The 18656-nt window shown below is 46.1% G+C and overlaps 1 protein-coding gene across 5 annotated transcripts in view; it reads left to right on the top strand.

Annotated features, from left to right (window-relative positions):
- DENND2B (DENN domain containing 2B) overlaps positions 1–18656 on the top strand; it is a 147494-nt gene that overhangs the window by 95043 nt on the left and 33795 nt on the right. For all 5 annotated transcript variants that reach the window (XM_072725688.1, XM_072725687.1, XM_026008301.2 and 2 more), the window contains one exon: positions 17399–18643. In XM_072725688.1, the coding sequence (XP_072581789.1) occupies positions 17399–18643 (1245 nt within the window). The remainder of the gene's footprint in view (positions 1–17398; positions 18644–18656) is intronic.

Genomic DNA, 18656 nt, shown 5'->3' on the forward strand with positions numbered 1-18656 from the left:
CATTCAGGAAACAGGAGGAATTTCCTACACCACACATTCCAGGTTTGGTCCTGGTGGAAATGGTCTGGATGGACTGTGTCAACCAGACAGAGGTTCTGAAGTGTTAAGTACTTAACATCTTAGAACTTAGGTAGACAAATTGGTTAACTACTCTGCAGCAGCAAGACCAACAGGAACAGTCCCTACCTCCTGCCCTTGGACCTCCTCTAACCTACAGTTTCTTGCATACTTGCTTCCCTGAACTGGGCAAAGCAGAGAATGGCAGGGACCAACAGCTTCTTGGGTAAAACAGGTAGAAAACCTGAACTCTCCCAGGGCATGTTGGTGGGCACAGCAGAAACAGATCTAGATCTCAGTCTTTGTCTCCCATTGTCTGCTTCTGGGAACCACTTTGCTGGGCTCTTACCAGTCTGATGGCATGTTTTACTGTGACTTACTTGGCAGATGGAGACTGGGAACTAAGGTTCCTTTTTTTTTTTTTTATAAATCTGAGATCACATGAGTAAAATAAGCATTATTTGTGATTGTATAGTTTTATTCTTTTTTTTTTTAATTTTATTTTATTTATTTATGATAGGCACACAGTGAGAGAGAGAGAGAGACAGAGACATAGGCAGAGGGAGAAGCAGGCTCCATGCACCGGGAGCCTGACGTGGGATTCGATCCCGAGTCTCCAGGATCGCGCCCTGGGCCAAAGGCAGGCGCCAAACCGCTGCGCCACCCAGGGATCCCTGTATAGTTTTATTCTTAATTGTAAAGAAATAGTATATTTAGAACCTGAATTAGAACTTACCATACTAGGGGCGCCTGGGTGGCTCAGTCAGTTGAGTGTCTTGCTTTTGGGTCAGGTCATGATCCCAGAGTCCCGCTTTGGGCTCCTTGCTCAGTGGGGAGCCTACATTTGCCTCTCCCTCTGCTATTCCCCCCCCCGCTTGTACTCTCTCTGTCTCTCTCTCAAATAAATAAAATCTTAAAAAACAACAACAAAAAAGAAATTACCATACCAGCAGCCCTCAACTCTTTTAAATATTCATTCCCCCTGCAATTTCCACTATTTGAGGGGGTAGAGTGAGAGATGCAAGTTTTACATCAAGTCACAAAGCTAAATCAGGTCCACCAATGGGTACCTGTTTTTATTTGGAATATGTACCTATGTGTTTTAAATATTTTTAGAAATTGCTCCTCCTTTAGCTTCCGAGTGATGTTTGTAAATATCTGAGCCTCTGATGTGCCTAAAAAAGCATCCTTCCAGCCTCCCCTTTAAGTCTTCACTTCCCTTGCTTTTTGCTATATTTCTGCTTCCCTTCTGTTCTTTCATGGGCTGGAGTCACAGGCCTCCAGGGATAGCTATACCTTCTCTCAGAGGCTACTGCTGTACTGTAGGTGTTATTTTGAAATTGTTATCTAGTGGGTTCACTGGCTGTCTTTACCCCAGCCATCTCTGGAGGGTGTTCTTTGAGCTGAGTAGGGTGGTAAATTAGTTCATTTACGAAGTCATTGTCAGTGGACTTTGGAGGCTTTCCTCCCAGATGCCAGGCTCTGTGAAAGACAATGGGGGAGAAAGAAGAAATATCCATTCTTTTTCTTCAAGGCATTTTACAACTTGGATTAATGACCTTGGCACCTGAATCTCTTAGACCTTTTAGTAGATGTTTGGCAATGACCTGAGGTCCCCCCCCCCCTTTTTTTTTATCATCACTAGCCCAGGGATCTCAGTGGGAAAAGACTCCTTGGTGTGTCAGGGAACTTTGGCTGAGGAGTGCAAGGGTGCTAGGGCCTGGAAAAGCCGAGTGTTTAATTCCTTGGCTGCTTTGGGGTCCCCCATGTCATCCATATAGAGACAGAGGAACCTAGTGATACTGAGGCATTTGTATCTCACTTGGAGGCGAGGAGGTCCTCTGGGGCATGGGAAAGGACAGCTGAGACCCTGTGGAACAGGCAAGATAGGTATTTGCAAGTTTGTGTCCTTAACTTGAATGAGACTTCACCTGAGCCAGTATGGGTTAAAGATCCTGGATTCCTTTTTTTTTTTTTTTTTTTTTTTTTTTGGTTCTTATGGCTATTTTGCTAATTTATTTCCTTATTTTTCCTCTGTAACCCAGTCTTGATTGGCAGGATATTTAGAAGGAGGAAATCTAAGCCTTTTCATTTAACCACCAAATGAATTTTATTCTTTGCTAGGTTTTGGTCTTTTGGAACAGGTTTCCCTTTCTCTCTATTGTTGAGGCAAAATGGGCACGTTGCTTCACCCTCAGCTGCCAGAGGTACCCTCCCTGAATATTGTTCCCACTCCAGCTCAGAAGATTTGGCTGCATCCAATTCTGGGGGTGGGAGGTGGAATTCTCAAAGCTCCCCTGGATTTCAGAGGTCGGGCTTTATGATGTTGTTGTTGATGACCTGGGGTGAGACTAGAAGTGGTCTGGTGTGGTGCCTTGCAAACAAGGAAGTGTTATGTTTAAAGCTAATTCAGCCACCTAAATGGGGCAAACTTCGCTGCTTCTTGCTCTCAGGAGATTAAACTTGTGCTGTGAGGCCTGGCAGGCAACAGGGCCTGTTCTCAGAAGACTCGTCATGCCTGCTGATTTCCTTGACAGCTTCTTCACTGTGAACCTCCAGCACTTGGGTCATTGCCCCATGGAAATACAGGCTATCAGTATCATGTTTGGGAAGCTTGCCTCTGGATGTAGGTGTGAGAAACTTGGGTGCCTATAAAAATGTAGACTTCTTAGGGTCACAGACTTTGACTTCTTTCCATCTCTCTTGAGCCTGGAATAATGCTTGGTATGTGGAAGATGATAACTATTTATTGGCCTTTTGATTAGATGTCTAAGAGATGAGTCTCTTCTAACATAGGCTGCTGTGCTAGTTGAGTCCTTGTAGTACTGTTCTAATAGGTCTTACCAACTTTGGGCTCCCTTTCCATTCAGTTCCCAAACTCTTAGAAAGGCAGAATTGAAAGAAATCTGAGAACTCATTCAGTCTAACCCACTTGTTTTGCGAAGTTGAGATGTAGAAAAAGAAGAGGTGCCCTTCCGAAATACAAAGCTAATGGGAGAAAGAACTCAAGCCTAGCTCTCTTGATCCTTCTGTCGTTTTATTGTACCACTACATTCACCTCCCTCTAAACATTCCTGGGATCTTCTTTCTCAGAAACTATTGTCAAGTGTGATATGGTCAAATTTGGCCTGGCTTGTAAGGCTTTTATAAAAGCTGTGGTCTTTCTTTCTACTCTTAACTCTTCACTGTTGTCTAATTCAAACCTGACATTTCTGCCAGTCTAGGTGCAAATATTACTTCCTTCCCAGTGCTTTTGTTAACCACCCAGTTAAGAAGGATTTCCCTCCTCTCTGTATTCACTCTTAGAACCTTTGGTTTGGAGCCTCCAAGTGGCACTTACCATATAGTACCTCATGGGGGGATTTTTGTGGGGGTCTTATTTCCCCTACTCAGTTGGAACTCTTTGGAGGCCCAGCACATACTCTTTTGGAATGTAAGAGTTGGAGGGGTCTTGGGATTCTTTTGGCTCAGTTACTTGTTGCATAGGAGGAAGCTAATACCCACGTAGCTAATTGACAGTGGAACCATAATTTCAACTCACATTTGCAGATTTCTGTGCAGAGGAAGGCATTGGTTTGTAATATGGTGAAATCCAGAGAGGTCTTGGGGTCCCATTGCTAAAGTGGACACAGATCTGGACCCTTTGCCCTAGATTTCAGGAGGAGGATAAGAGCTAGCAAATAGGGAAAAGCTCCTGGGAGTGGTGGCTGTGGGTAAAAGATAGTGGTGCAAAGCCTGCCCTTGTGTGGCAGGCCACCTCTCAGGAGGACCTGTGGCTTTAGCCCCCTGTTACCTGAGATTCTTCCTGGAGTCCAACCATAATGTCAGTAGTATATGGTTATTTATTGCTGCATAACAAACAGCCTTAAAGTTAGTGGCTTAAAATATTAATAGTCATTTATTTTGCTCACAAATTGCAATTTGGCTAGGGTTCATTAGGGAAAGCTTGTCTCTATTCCTTGAAGCCTTGGTGACTCAGTGGCTAAGGGCTGGAGTCATCTGAAGACTTGTTCACTTACATGTCTGACTGTTGATGCTGGCAGTCAGCCGGAACCTCAGCTGGAAAACACCTACATGTGGCCTCTGTGTTTGGTTGCACGCTTTTACAGCGTGATGTCTGGATTCCAAGAGTGAGCACCTCAAGAGATCTAGGCAGGAATGCATGACATTTTAATACCTAGCCTCAGAAGTTGCATGGTGCTGTTCTGTTTTACACTGTTGATGAAGGTGATAAAAGAGCTCTGCACCTAGTTCCAACTTGGTAGTGTGTGTGAGGGCGCTCCCCTGCACCACTAGGCAGTTCTCTGACCACAGCTCGGTGCCCTACAATTCAACTTGTCTGAGACTATCTACCAGAGATAGCATCAGATCCCACAGGTTAAGGATCTCTCAGTCCTACAGACTGCCCTTTGCCTCAGATGCTAATCTCAAGCCCAGGTTGTTACCTGTGTTTCTGACAGACTGGCTAAACATCAGAAATTCCCACGAACCCCTCCTTGGTTTCATGAATTTACTAGAGTGGCTCACAGAACTCAGGAAACCCATTTACTCATGAGAATATTAGTTTATTACAAAGGATATTAACGGATACAAATCAACAGCCAGATGAAGAGATACATAGGGTGAGGTCTCAAACAAAGGCTGTTCTGTCCCTGGGAGCTCGGGTCTGGCATAGTGGCATGTAGAAGCATTCTGATTCATCAATCTGAAACTTCTCTAACCCCTGTCCTTTTGGGTTTTCATGGAGGCTTCAGTTACATAGTCATGATTAATGAGATCATTGGCCATTAGTGGTTGATTCGACCTCCAGTCTATTTCCCCTCCCTGGAGTTCTGGGGAAGAGAACAACAGAAAGTTCTAACCCTCTAATTACAAGGTTGGTTTTCCTGGTAAACAGAGGCCAGGCTTAGGTGTAGTCCCACAAGTCACTTCATTTACATGACAAAAGACACCTTGATTGCTGTTATCACTTAGGCAATTCTAAGGGTTTTAGGAGACCTGTGCCAAAAATGGGTCTAAGACCAATTCTGTATTTCTTATTATAAATCACAATATCACACAAGAGGAGGGAAGATCAGTCCCACTTGATGAGAGGACTATCAACTTCACATTTAGTAGAAAGCCATGTGAGATGGGATAGGAGTTGTGGTCACTCTCTTTAGAAAATGCATTCTTAAAAAAGAAGAAAAGAAAAGAAAAGAAAATGCAGTCTGCCGTAGTCTGCCCTCTGATCACAAAAATTCACATCCTTCCCGAAGATGAAATACACTCAGTCTCTCCCCTAAGGTCCCAAGTCTATCTTATTAATGGCATCCATGTGAAGTCTAAGATCTCATCATGTATGTCTGGTTTGGGTGTGGATGGAAACTCTTTGGGTACAGTCCCTTTCTTTCAGTGCATGAAGCTCCTTGAGCACTATTCCTCTTGGTGTGAAGGTCTGTAAATGAAAGAGAATATGTACCTGCGCCCGGAATAGCTGGTGGGACAGGCCCAGAATAACTGTTGTAGATACTCCTTTTCAGAAAGGAAAACTGGAGACCACGCAGCTGTGACTGGCCCATTGTAATCCGTACATGCAGTGAGGCACAAGTTAGCAGCTCCTCGGTGAAGTCTTGGTTTTACAGCCCGGGAGGCATTTACCTTGTCTCTGGCTCCACCCTCAGGGCTTTTGGTTCTGTCCTGACTCTGACTCCCTTTCTCTCAAAAGTAGCCCATTCTTACAGGTGAGTACTTTTCTCCATCTGCTTCATGTCCATAATATTTCACGTGTCCAGATGGTCCGCACTTCATTTCAGACCACCTCTGTGCTTTCCAGTCCCAGCTGATATGCTCCATTTAAGAATTTGGTGGGTTTCTTCTGGATCACTTTATTATCCACCGCAGTAGACAGAAGGCACAGGTACAAATCACTTCACCGCGAGCCCCTTCCCGCTTTAGGTTCCCCGTGAGAACCCTCTGGGACCAGGGGTTCTTAAGAGTCTCCGAAGCCTATGCCTCTTAAGGCCACCCTTAAGATCATTAGAAGGCCTTTGGCCTGTCTCTCCGTACAACTCTCTGAGGCAATGCTTGAAACCATTTGTTTAGGTCTTGACAGAGGATTTTTTTTAGGACTAGACAGAGATCTAGTCCTACTCTAGATTTTTGTTAAAGAGATTTATTGAAGGATAATGAGAGTACAGTAAATGGAACAATTTAAAGTGTACCATCTGATTAGTTTACACACCAGCATGCACATACACACACAATAAAACTGCCACCACAGTCTGGAAGCCATTTCTTAATTTGAGAATTTTGTGCTGTCTAGAGAAACAGAAGCTAGTGTTTCTTTCTAACGCAGAAAGCCCTTTTTCATTGCTGTTTCCTTTCAGTGTTGCTTGACAACTAAACAGGCCTTTTTTGGCTCCTCCCTTCTCTCCTTTACTGCAGGCAGCTAAGATATCAGACAGCACCTGGAGTGCTCTGCTTTGAGGTGCTTTAAGCTGGGTCACTGAATTAGGTATATTTCCTATTTTCCATGTCACTACTGGTGACAAAATTACCAAACTTTTCAGCATTTATGAGGGTCCCCCTTCCTCTAGCTTCTACTGACATTCTCTTGATTTCCCTTAAGCCCCTCCTGACAGCCTGTCGCTCAGTCCCGAAGTCAGTGACTTAGGATTTTGTTTCAACAGCCCCCCCTATTCCTAAATGCCAAAAACTGTTCTACTTACCTAGTGCTACAGAACTACCCCAGAATTTATGGTGTCAATAACCACTTTATTATGCTCACAGACTCTGTAGCCTAGGCATTCAGAGAACACTGCAGAGATGGCTAGTCTTGCTCCACAGTGTCTGGCACCTTGCCTGGAAAGACTTGAAGGCATAGGATGACTCACTGACTAGGGGCCAGTATCACCTAGAGGTGTCTTGTCTCATGTCTGGGAGTTGATGTTGGCTATTTTTGGAACCTCAGCTGAGACTGTTAAACACCTATAGGTACCCTCTCTGCATGATCTGAGCTTCCTCACAGCTTGGGAGATAGGAGGTAGAAGCTGCCGGTTTCTTGAGGCTCGGGTCTGAAAACTGGCACAAATTCATTTCACTTGTGTTCTATTGGTCAAGCATTGAAGAAAAGGGATGATTTTTATAGGAGGCATGTCAAAGGATTGGGGGACCATTTTTTTTTTAAGATTTTATTTAAGAGAGAGAGAGAGAGAGAGAGAGAGAGAGAGGTGGGGAGGGGCAGAGGGAGTGATAGAGAAAAGCAGGCTCCCTGCTCAGCAGGGAGCCTGATGCAGGGCTCAATCCTAGGACCTTGGGATCATGATCTGAGCAAAAGGCAGATGCTTAACTGACTGAGCCACCCAGGCGCCTCCAGGAGACCATGTTTTAAAACCATCACAAGTATCTTTAGTATGGTTTCCTGGAACATTTCTCTCCCTGTTGGCTTCGCATAGTACCTGGTTCTGCTTTATAGAGCAGTCCCATTTTTACTGGACTAGGGTATTGGGGATATCCCTGGAAGGTATCATTTTTTTTTTTTTTTTACCAGCCTCAGGGAAGACTTCCATCTTTTAAATACTCTGAGTTCATTGTGGCTACTACTTAGAGGTCTCAGAGGACCCACAGAAGAGCTCACTCATCCTCTTTGTGCTTCCCTAGAAATCAGCGGGAAGGCAGGCAGGTATAGCTTTGGTAGATTCTTGTTTGGAAGTGGAAAGGTGACAATTTCTGCTCTGACCCTAGCTACCATACTACTTAATCTGACAAGCTATGCTTGACCTCAAGAGTCTCTGTAGATGGTGGCCCATAGGTAACCTCACTTGCAGGATGAGGTTATCCTGGATCCATCTGAGATGAGGTTGCTTTGGGAACAGGAAGGCCAAGTTGTGAGTGTCACCCCATCCTTTGGCTTTTTTTCAGGACTATCCCAGCATGGGATGTCAGTGGGAGTTTTTGAGCTGAGCCCCTCCTCTGGCCTGGGGAAAAAGCTTCTGGACTTGCCATGGGACTCCCGCAGCCTTCCTGTCCTTCTCCTTCTTGTGTGCCTCAGAGTACAGCCTTGAGGGAATGTAGTGAGAATGTTGGGTTCACTGTTGGGGCAGTCACTGTGTGGTGGGAGGATGCTGATGTCCACTGAGTCAGCAAGGGCCCATCTTCATTGAACAGCCTTAGAATGGTGAATGGCCAACTCCCAGGCAGTTTCCCCGGGGAACAGGCTAGACACCTGTTTAGTAGAGACTAAGCATATTGGAAGCTGGGCTCTGCGTAACCTCAATCTGCAGACAAGCTTGCTTCATGGCATCCACAGCCCATCTGGTTACCTCTGGGACTATTTCCTAGACCCATGGGAGCCTTCCCCAACTGGCCCCAACTTGGTCCTCTTCCTGATACTGACACACTCAGAAGCCCTGTCACCAGAGCATGGTGAGTTCAGAAACCTCTCATTACCAAGGACTAAAATAGTCTTCCTTCCCAGATAGTTTTTGGCTGTACTTGGCAGTATATGGGGCATCCCTTGGCATGAATGCTTACTGCTGTGGTCCTGATCACTAAGTGAAGGGTTGTGTTGTGTTCTTATGAAACAATACCAGAGGGAGGGGCACATACTTGGCATTTTAATTCTCACTTTCTATGTATACACATACTACACATGTTGCTTTTTCTTTAAATTTCTCTTTTCAGGGCAGTCCAGGTGGCTCAGCAGTTTGGCGCTGCCTTCAGCCCAGGGTGTGATCCTGGAGACCCGGGATCGAGTCCCACGTCGGGCTCCCTGCATGGGGCCTGCTTCTCCCTCTGCCTGTGTCTCTGCCTCTCTCTCTCTCTTTTCTCTATGTATTCTCATGAATAAATAAATAAAATCTTTAAAAAAATTTTTCTCTTTTCATACCCTTAGTTCATACTCTATTTCCTACTCACTTGTCTTATATATTTGTCTGTATGTGAGTGTTTATTCTCCTCTGTTTTACTTAAATTTCCTTTGCATTCTCCCCTCCCCCTTTCTCTTTTTATCTGTTTATCTTACCCGCCCCCCCTCCCCCACCTTTTTTTTTTATACCTTACTCCCTGTCCTATAAATGTTGATTTTGGCCAGTCACGTGCTGCAGTGTTGGCATCCATGCCTGTGCTGAGCAGCAGATCTGGCTGCATGCTGACAAGGCGGTGGTATGAGTGCCCAGTTTCAGAGTGTCTATTTCCCCAGAGGCAAGCCTGGGATTTTAGAATAAAGAGCAAAAGATGATCAGAGCACAGTTTTAGGTGTCTTTTCACTGTGCTATCTTTACTTTTATATTTCTTTTACCTGCCTGGAGCTATTTATGGTATTCAAGCACTTTTTAAATGTGTATCATTTTAGCCACACAGCTAGTATGTAAGAATACTCAGAGCAAGTGTTTTCCTGCTTTTATGGATAAAGAATTTGAGGCTCAGAGAATTGAGATGACTTTTCCATGAGGACATTCAGAAAGTGAGGGAACCAGGACCATAGGAAACCCAAGTTTCTAGACTCTTGGTCTGGTATATGAGTTTTGCCTTATGGGAGGGGGCTTTGGGAACCAACAGCCATGCTAGTCTGTACTAAGTGCTTTGTGTAACTTTTTGTGTTGTTCTTCAGGTCATATGTCACAGGGGGAGGCAGGGGAGTCTGAACAATATCCTGGGAAGGCATAAAGAGACCTAGGTCTTAACCATTTATTTTATTTTATTTTTTTAATTTTTATTTACTTATGATAGAGAGAGAGAGGCAGAGACACAGGCAGAGGGAGAAGCAGGCTCCATGCACCTGGAGCCCGACGTGGGACTCGATCCCGGGTCTCCAGGATCGCGCCCTGGGCCAAAGGCAGGCGCCAAACCGCTGCGCCACCCAGGGATCTCTAACCATTTATTTTTTATTCGTTCATTTAGCATTCAACATATTGATTCCTACTAAATTCTAGATGCAGTGCAAAGAGTAAGGGATATCAAGATTAATAAGACACCATCACCACCTTCAACTAGATCCACTCATAGCCTAGTAAGGGAGGCAAGTGAGGAAACAATATAGTCCAATAACATGTTACAAGTACTATAACAGACATTTTTCTTGGTGCAGTGGAGGCATCAAAACTTGGCCATCTCCACCTGGATGAAGGGGGTAGGGTCAAGAGAGATTCCAGAGCAGAGCTACAGAGATGTGTAAGTGAACAAGCCAAAATTCTAGGAAAAGGAAACAATGTGTGAAGGCCTAGAGGCATGAAAAACAAGGATTTTGATGTGGGTGGGTTTGGGGATTATATGTAGGAAAAGAATGAGATGACAAAGGAAAAATAGGGACCAGATCATGGGGAGCCCTATCCTTGCCAGAGAATTTGCACTTCCTTCTGTGATCAGTGGGAAGTTTCAAGCTTGAAGAGTTTTGTTTGTTTGTTTGTTTGTTTATTTATTTATTTTTGAGTTTTGTATTTTAAAAACATGTCAGAAGGTGAGAAGGTGAGAAGACTGACTAGAACTGGGTTAAGATTGAAGGTAGAGAAATTAAGAGATCATTTTAATAGTCCTGTTGAAAGATCAGATCTGAACCAAGGAAGTAGCAGTAGCAGTAGGTCCTCTTCCTGATACTGACACACTGACACACTGATGAGGAAGGGGACAGATCTGAGAGATGTGAAGGTTATAGAATTGGTAGGACTCAGTCATTAAGTAGATCAGTGTGTTTAGGGAAGGAGCTGAGTACAGATGCTTGAAGGAATGGGGAACCAAGAAGAAATCTGGACCTTTTCTCTCCTCTGTGGAACAAGTTGGAAAACATGAAGTAGGGGTATCTAGGTGGCACAGTCAGTTAAGCATCTGACTCTTGGTTTTGGCTCAGGTCATGATCTCAGATCATGGGATTGAGCCTCACATTGGGTTCCACACTCAGTGAGAAGTCTGCTTGGGTTTCTCTCTCCCTCTCCTTTTCTCCTCCCCATCCTGCTCTCTCTCTCTTTCTCTCTCAAATAAATAAATTTAAAAAAAGAAAAAGAAAACATGAAGCAGTAAAAGCCAATGGTGGAAGCATATGATGAGACCATGTGAGAAGACATTCAGCCCAGGTGAATGGGAATGAGAGCAAATGGGGTTCTTCTATCTAAGGCCAACCCTCTAGATGGGCATTGGATCCCCATCCCCTTTACCGCCTGCTTAAGGACATTGCTCCTACATTTGCTCTCTCTCATTCTGCATTGATAGCTTTTCTCTCTACTGGATCATTCCAGTCATCATTTAAGCATGCTGTATCATATCTCCTGGTTCAAGTTAACCAACAAAATGCTTCTATTGTACCACGTTCTCCTCTACCCCCCACCTCATTTCCTTGTTCCCCATTTTAGGAAAACCCTTTGAAAGAGATGCCTTGTCTCACCTTCTCATTCCACTTTCTTCAATTCCTTCCACGCAGGCTTCCCTTCCTACCTCTCTACCAGAATCTCTTTTCTCAAGGTCATGGCATCCTCTGTGTTGCTAAATGTAATGATCACCTGTTTCTCAGTCTTCCCCATACTCTATTGTTAGTAAATTTGACTCAGTTGATCACTCCCTATTTTTTAAAGGTCTCAGGGAATGAGTCTTTATGAATTTCATTCTTCCTTATTACGTGCCCTTCTCTGTCATTCTCCACTGGTTCCTCCTCCCTCTACCTGACTTTGAAGTACTGGAATGCTCTATTTCAGTCCTTGAGTTTCTGTAGCTCCTGACTCTAGATGAGATCATACAGTCATAGAGTTCCATAGTTCAGCTGTTGTGAATAATGCTGCAGTAAACATAAGAATATATATTTCTTTTTTTGAATTTTTGCTTTCATTTTTGTTGGGTAAATACCCAGTAGAATTACTACATCAGATGGTATTTCTACTTTTCATCTTTTGAGGAACCTCCATACTGTTTAACCATAGTAGTTGCACCAATTGACATTCCTACCAAAAGTGCACAAGGGTTCCCTTTTCTCCATATGCTTGCTAATGCTTGTTATTCTTTGTCTTTTGATATTAGTCATAGTCATATAGTTTTAAATAATATCTATATACTGTTGATGACTCCTAGGTGGAGATTTATAACCCTAACTCTATTATTTTACTACATGCTCAGGCTGAAAACCTTGACATCACCCTTGACTTCTCTTTGTCTCTCATCCTTTTATCTAATTCATCAGCAAATCCTATTGGCACAGCTCTCAAAATAGATTCATCTCTTCTGCTCCATTCTAATACAAGCCATAATAATCTCTTGCCTGGATTATTGCAGTACACTTTAGGTAGTCTCTTTGCTGCCATGCTTGCATCCCTGCACTTCGTTCTCTGATGTGACATCAGAGCATATCATTTTTCTGCTCATACATTTCAAGAACTTCCTTTCTCTCTCAGAGTAAAAGCCCAAGTCTTATTATTGGTCCATAGGGTCTTTTGGTGCCTCTCTGACTAATCCCCAACCCTCTCCTCTTCTCTCTCCACTCTGACCACACTAGGCTTTTTGCTGCCCTCAGAATACAGTAAGTATGTAGTTGCCTCAAGCTTTTGCCCTGCTGCTCCTTTGCCTGCAGCATTTCTCCCCTGAGTAAACACAGTGTTTACTTGCTTAAGGTTATATTCACATCATCCCTGGCAGAGGGGCCTGCCCTGATCTCCCTTACTGTGAATCTCTCTCCTTTTTCCCTGCTTTATTCTTCTGCATTGTCTCCATATCCATCTCTCAGTGTTGGTTTGTTTGTTGTCTGTTCACTGTAAACAAGTAAAGCCACACTGCCTCTCTCCACCAGACTATAACCTATAGAGAGACTTTGTCTAATTTTAGTCTCTGCTAATCCTTGATGCCTAAAATAGCACCTGGTATATATTTGGATCCAAGCACCACCATTCATGTGGCCACAGTTTCCCATTGCCCATCAAGGGGGCGGGATTATTTTACTTTCACTGCCAGGCTGCATTTGAGAAACTAGAAAGTAGTTAGCTGGGACTGGCTCCTACGAGTGAATGAGCACCCATTCCCATCCATGCCCAGGAGATGCCACCTGCCATGTAAACACTGCCACGAAGAACCATGCATCCTCATTGCCATGTCCCTCCTTAAGCCTCCTTGTTTTCTAGGTTAACAGGTTGTTCTGAGCCCTCCTTCAACTTGGGGCAAAGACTGATGGAAGCTGATTCTATTCTTGGGATTATGGAATTAGTTCCATTTGCAGGGAGTGCTTAGAGGAGATTCTCATGCCAGAGGTCCTAGTAGAGAGAGCGAGATCCAAATATCCAGACCATGGAAGCTAGTCTGTGGGGAAGCTGAAGAGACAGGCACTGGGGATAGAAGATCCAGGGCAGTGTGGTTCTGCAGTGGGATAGGGCAGGCCAATTATGCACAAGGCTGACCTTTCTCACCTGCATCATTTTACTATTACAGCATAGAAAACCACCCAAAAACTTAGTGGTTTAGAACACTTTATTACTTCTCATGCTTCTGTGCATTTACTGGGCACTCCCTCTACTGGTTTCCTCTGGAGTCTCTCATGTAGCCAAGTTCCGTTGGGTCCAAGGTGACCTCACTCCCCTGTCAAGCTTACACTGGGGCTGGCTTCTGGCTGCGGGGGCCTCAGTTTAACTCCACATGGCCTCTCATCCTTTAAAAGACTAGACTGGCTTCCTCACATGACAGTCTCAGGGGAGCATTCCAGGTATATGAAGGAGGATTCTGCAAGGCCTCTTGAGGCCTCAAATTTGAGATTTAGCTTAATTTCTACTTCATTCTGTTGGTCAAAGCAAATCACAAGGTCAACCTAGACTTGAAGGGCAGGAAAATAGAATCCACCTTTTGATACCATGAGCCACAAAGGATTTACAACCATTTTAAATTTATTCCTTTCTCCTTCCACCCCAGATGTTCAGAATCCAAGGACAAAGATAAGCTCTTTGTTCTAGGTGTTAGCCACCAAGGTCAACACTTGATGTGTTTTGTGCCTATTCCTTATAATAACCCCCTGAAATGTGTGTTCTTTTAACCTCCATTTTAACAGATGAAGATACTGAGGTTTAAAGAGCTAAAGTTATTTGCTCCAAGTCACAGAACTTGTTGGTGGCTACTCTGAAACGTGAACCCTAAGGCTTTATAATGTTCTTACCCTCTTTTGAGAACAAGTGGCTTAGCATTCCTGGTGAAAAACTTAATACTAATGATACTTAACAGTCATAGTGAGTTATAGTATATGATATCAGTTCACATCCATAGTCTCATTTGCTGATTATGACAACCCTGTGATGTAGTCAGAACAATTTTGAGGAATTGAAACTAAAGGCTTCAGGGCAGCCTGGGTGGCTCAGTGATTTAGCACTTGCCTTTGGCCCAGGGTGTGATCCTGGAGACCTGGGATCGAGTCCCACATCGGGCTCCCTGCATGGAGCCTGCTTCTCCCTCTGCCTGTGTCTCTGCCTCTCTCTCTGTCTCTCATGAATAAATAAATAAAATTAAAAAAAAAAAAAAAGAAACTAAAGACTTCAGAGTGAGTGGCTTTGTCTCTGGTCACATTCTTAAAAAGGTAGAATCAGAAACATGGAGAGAAAGTGGTGAGTTCTACCATCAACTGAGTATCACATGAGGGCTAGGCCTTATTTATGTTGTTTATGAATTTATCCCTAGGACCTTGGAGTGAGTGAATGCTGCCTCCTCTGTGAAGAACCTGGGGTTGCCTGGGCTCCGTGTCAGTCTGGCCAGGCCCGTTCTTCCCTCCCGAGCTGCTAGAGCACACTGGGCCTGGCCCATGTGGGGAGGTGGTGCAGGGAGCAGAGCACCTGTAGCCCTGGCCGCAAATCAGCCATGATACAAAGACCAGAAACTTTAAGGAGAAGGGCCAGGCTCTTCTCTTCATGAGAGGAGAGAATGTAAACTCCAGTTAAAGCAGGCTAGGTATTGAGGCATCGAGCGAATTTCTTACCCAGTGTAGATTTCTGCATGTTGGAACTACTAAGGGAAGTTAGAGAATCACTTGTTTTGAAAGCATGCTGGAATCAGACAGGCCTTACCATATTTCTTTCCCACCTGTGGGAGCCATGCCTTACATACCTGTCTCCCTCCCACCACATAAGTACAGTGCCTTCATGGCCTAGTGAATTCTCACCTTGGGGGTTGAGGAGACATGTTCCCAGGGGAACATATATCAAAATGTCTAGAGAGATGAGGCATATGCAGGAGGCTTCCTTTAGATGCCTGTGCTCGCCCACTAGCATTTCTGTTTCCTGAGGACATGAATTTTTGTCTCTTTTATTTATTCTTGTGTCTAGGGCCTAGAGCAGGCCCTGGCACATCGTAGGTGCTCACTAAATACCATTGAATGAATAAACACATGTTAAGGTTGTTTTCTATTAAAGGCATCTTCTCCCCCCTCCAAAAGAGAATAATGGAAATTTAGAGTCCTTTGTGGAGTCCAGACACTTCTGGCTTACAAGGCTGGACTAATGACCTTTGGCATCCATGTTTCTGTGAAGTAAATGAGGGACTTAAGGCCTCCCTTGATTGTGAGTAGGTTGGGATCTCCCCAGGCTCAAGTTTGGCGCATTGCCCTGTTGCTGCCTACCCTAGGGAGTGCTGAGGCTTATTCTTTTCACACATCCTTGCTAAGCAGAGTCTCTGGTCATCGGCTTGGCTGGGCACTGAATTTCTCTCATCTGTGCCCATGTACACGTGGGATGGCTCTTGTTTGACTTGCCCTTTTAAAAACAACTTAAGCATGTTGAGGTTTCCTGTTGATCGGGGGCAGCCAGAGGCTATGACCCAACAGGGAATTGTCGGCCAATCCCTGACTCACCCAAGCTCCAGTTTTCTGTGTGTGAGCAAGCAGTGACAGCAGGCTGGCTCAAGGGCAGCTGGCTGCCTTCCTGTGGGTGGCATGGCACTCGAGCCTGTGAGGCTACCGCCCAGCTTTAAGGGCCATAGCATTAGGGTCAGGTAGGCCTTTGTAGCATGCGGTGTTGGCAAGACCCTGCTGTCTTTGAACTGAAACTGTTCGAGAAGAGCACTGAAAGTTGACAGTGGTTACCCTGGCAGACAACTAGAAAAGTGCACTGCAAGGGAAGTCTGCTCATGGTTCTTGTCAATAAGCTCACCTTTACATTTTCCTTTCTTATTTATCCTTCATTCACTGAGCACCTTCTAGTTACTGAGGATGTGTCTGTCCTCCCACCTGGAAGAGACTGTGGACTAGTAAGGAAGAGGTCTAGAGGTCTCGAGGGGGAACAGTTCCCTGATACTTATAAATGCTACATTTGGGACAGGGCTGTGCAAAGTTCTCTGAGAACTTCTCCTGGGTTATGTCCAGGAGCTTAGACATTTCACAAAGATGGCAGAGGCCACTGCCCCCTCTTGAGAGGGGCAGCATAATACTCTGTAAGTTCCTGTCCTGGCTTCCCCACTCACCAGCTGAGGGACCTTGGATGAGGTATTTAGCCTTTCTGTGGCTCACTGGTTTTCATTTGTAACGTGGAGGCAGTGATAATAAACAATAATAATTGTGTAGAGTTTTTGTGAAGACTAAATGAGTTCATAATATGTGTAAAACCAGTTATTTAGAACTCTTCCGCATATGCACCAAGACCTATATGTGGATCTAGTGCTGAGAAGTGGCTGGTGCTCATTTGAAGGGGCGCTGCCACTGGAGGGTGGAGCCGCCTGAGGAGGTGGCCTCTGCTCCACAGAGGCATCTTTGCTGACAGGGCAGAGAGGACTCTTTGTTGAGGGACCCTTCTGATGCTTTTTGAGACCTTCAGGGATCTGAATTCTGGTCAAGACAGTATGTTGTGCTGCTAACAGAAGTTTCAGGGGAGATGGGGAATTAATTGTTCAGATCCAAGGGCTCAGGTGTATATTTGGGGTGCCTCGGGAAGTAGGTGTCAGAGATGCTCTCTAGCAGCTCCTGAGAACCCAACACCAGCATTCCTTCCCAGTGCCGTGTTCCTTGAGGCTACGTTGGAATATTTATACCGTGGAGTTTGGCGCATGGTACAGATCTGTGCTTTCTCTTTCAGAGGGCAGATCGCTAAACATTTCGCAGCACACCCCTGGCCTTACTGCTTCCCTAGCTGGCAGGGGTTGCTTGTTGGGCTTCTCTCACCTGACACAGAGCTGGCCTCTGTCCCACATGGGGCTCAGGGCCTCTGGGATTGAACTGGGCAGAGAGACCCATTGAGTTTGCCTTGCGGTGGATACAGAGCTGTTCCTCTCGTTGAGGATGGCTTCAAAAGGTGTATTACTTGGAGCTTGGGTGTCCTACAGGAAAGAGATATGGAGTGCTCCAGAAATAGAACACCAGGCCTCTGGCTGTCAGGCCACTCACTGCCATGTTCTCTTCTTTTCCTGTTTTCATTTTTGCTGCTTTTAGGTCTCAGTCAGTCTCTCCACCTCCAGTCCTGTCCCCACCGAGGAGTCCCATCTACCCGCTCAGTGATAGCGAGACGTCTGCCTGCAGGTACCCAAGCCGCTCCAGCTCCCGGCTGCTCCTCAAGGACTGGCACCCCCGTGATCTTTCACCCCCAGATCCTCAAGCTCCCTCCCCAGACACTTCACCACCCGTCTGTCCCCTCAAGACCACCAGCTTCAGTGATTTGGACAGAAGCCCTTCGGTGTGCAAGAGAGAGGACCAGAAGGACGGTGTCCCGGGGGCAGCCCAGGATGTAGAGGGAGTAGCTGCTTGCCTCCCCCTTGCCCAGAGCACCCCATCCCTAGGGCCAACAACCGGCCCACGGAGCTGCTTTCTGAACCGCACCGGCACCCGTGCCCACAGCCTGGGCATCCGGGAGAAGATCTCAGCATGGGAGGGGCGCCGAGAGGCTTCGCCCAGGATGAGTGTGTGCGGGGAGAAGCGGGAGGGCTCCGGGGGCGAGTGGGCGCTCAGTGAGGGTTGTCCCAGCGTGGCGCCATCCCCCTGCAGCTCAGAAAAAGCCTTCGATTTCAAGGGCCTCCGGAGGATGAGCAGGACCTTCTCAGAGTGCTCCTACCCTGAGACCGAGGAGGAGGGAGAGGCGCTCCCTGTCCGGGACTCTTTCTATCGGCTGGAGAGACGGGCAGGCCGGGGTGAGCCCGGCGCCTTCCTCAGGGGGCATGGCAGCAGGAGAGAGAGCTCCGCAGTGCTGAGTCGGATCCAGAAAATTGAACAGGCCCTGAAGGAGCAGCCGGGCCGGGGCCTGCCCCAGCTCCCCAGCAGCTGCTACAGTGTAGACCGAGGGAGAAGGAAGACTGGGACCTTGGGCACCTTGGAGGAACCGACGGGGAGCACGAGTGTGAGCACTGGCAGCCGGGCAGGAGGAGTGGCCGGAGTTGGGGGGGAGGCAGGCCCACCCCTGGAGAGGGAAGGCAGTGGCTCCACTAAGCCAGGGACCCCTGGAAATAGCCCGAGCTCTCAGCTGCTGCCATCCAAGAGCTCCCCTGATCCCGCTGTGAACCCTGTCCCCAAACCCAAGCGCACCTTTGAATATGAGGCTGACAAGAACCCCAAGAGTAAGCCAAGCAATGGTCTACCTCCTTCGCCCACACCTGCTGCTCCACCCCCACTGCCCTCCACCCCAGCCCCACCAGTCACTCGGAGACCCAAGAAGGACCTGCGTGGTCACCGCAAGTCCCAGAGCAGGTAACGAATGCTC

Source organism: Vulpes vulpes, chromosome 11, assembly GCF_048418805.1.
Source record: "Vulpes vulpes isolate BD-2025 chromosome 11, VulVul3, whole genome shotgun sequence".
Taxonomy (NCBI): Eukaryota; Metazoa; Chordata; class Mammalia; order Carnivora; family Canidae; genus Vulpes; species Vulpes vulpes.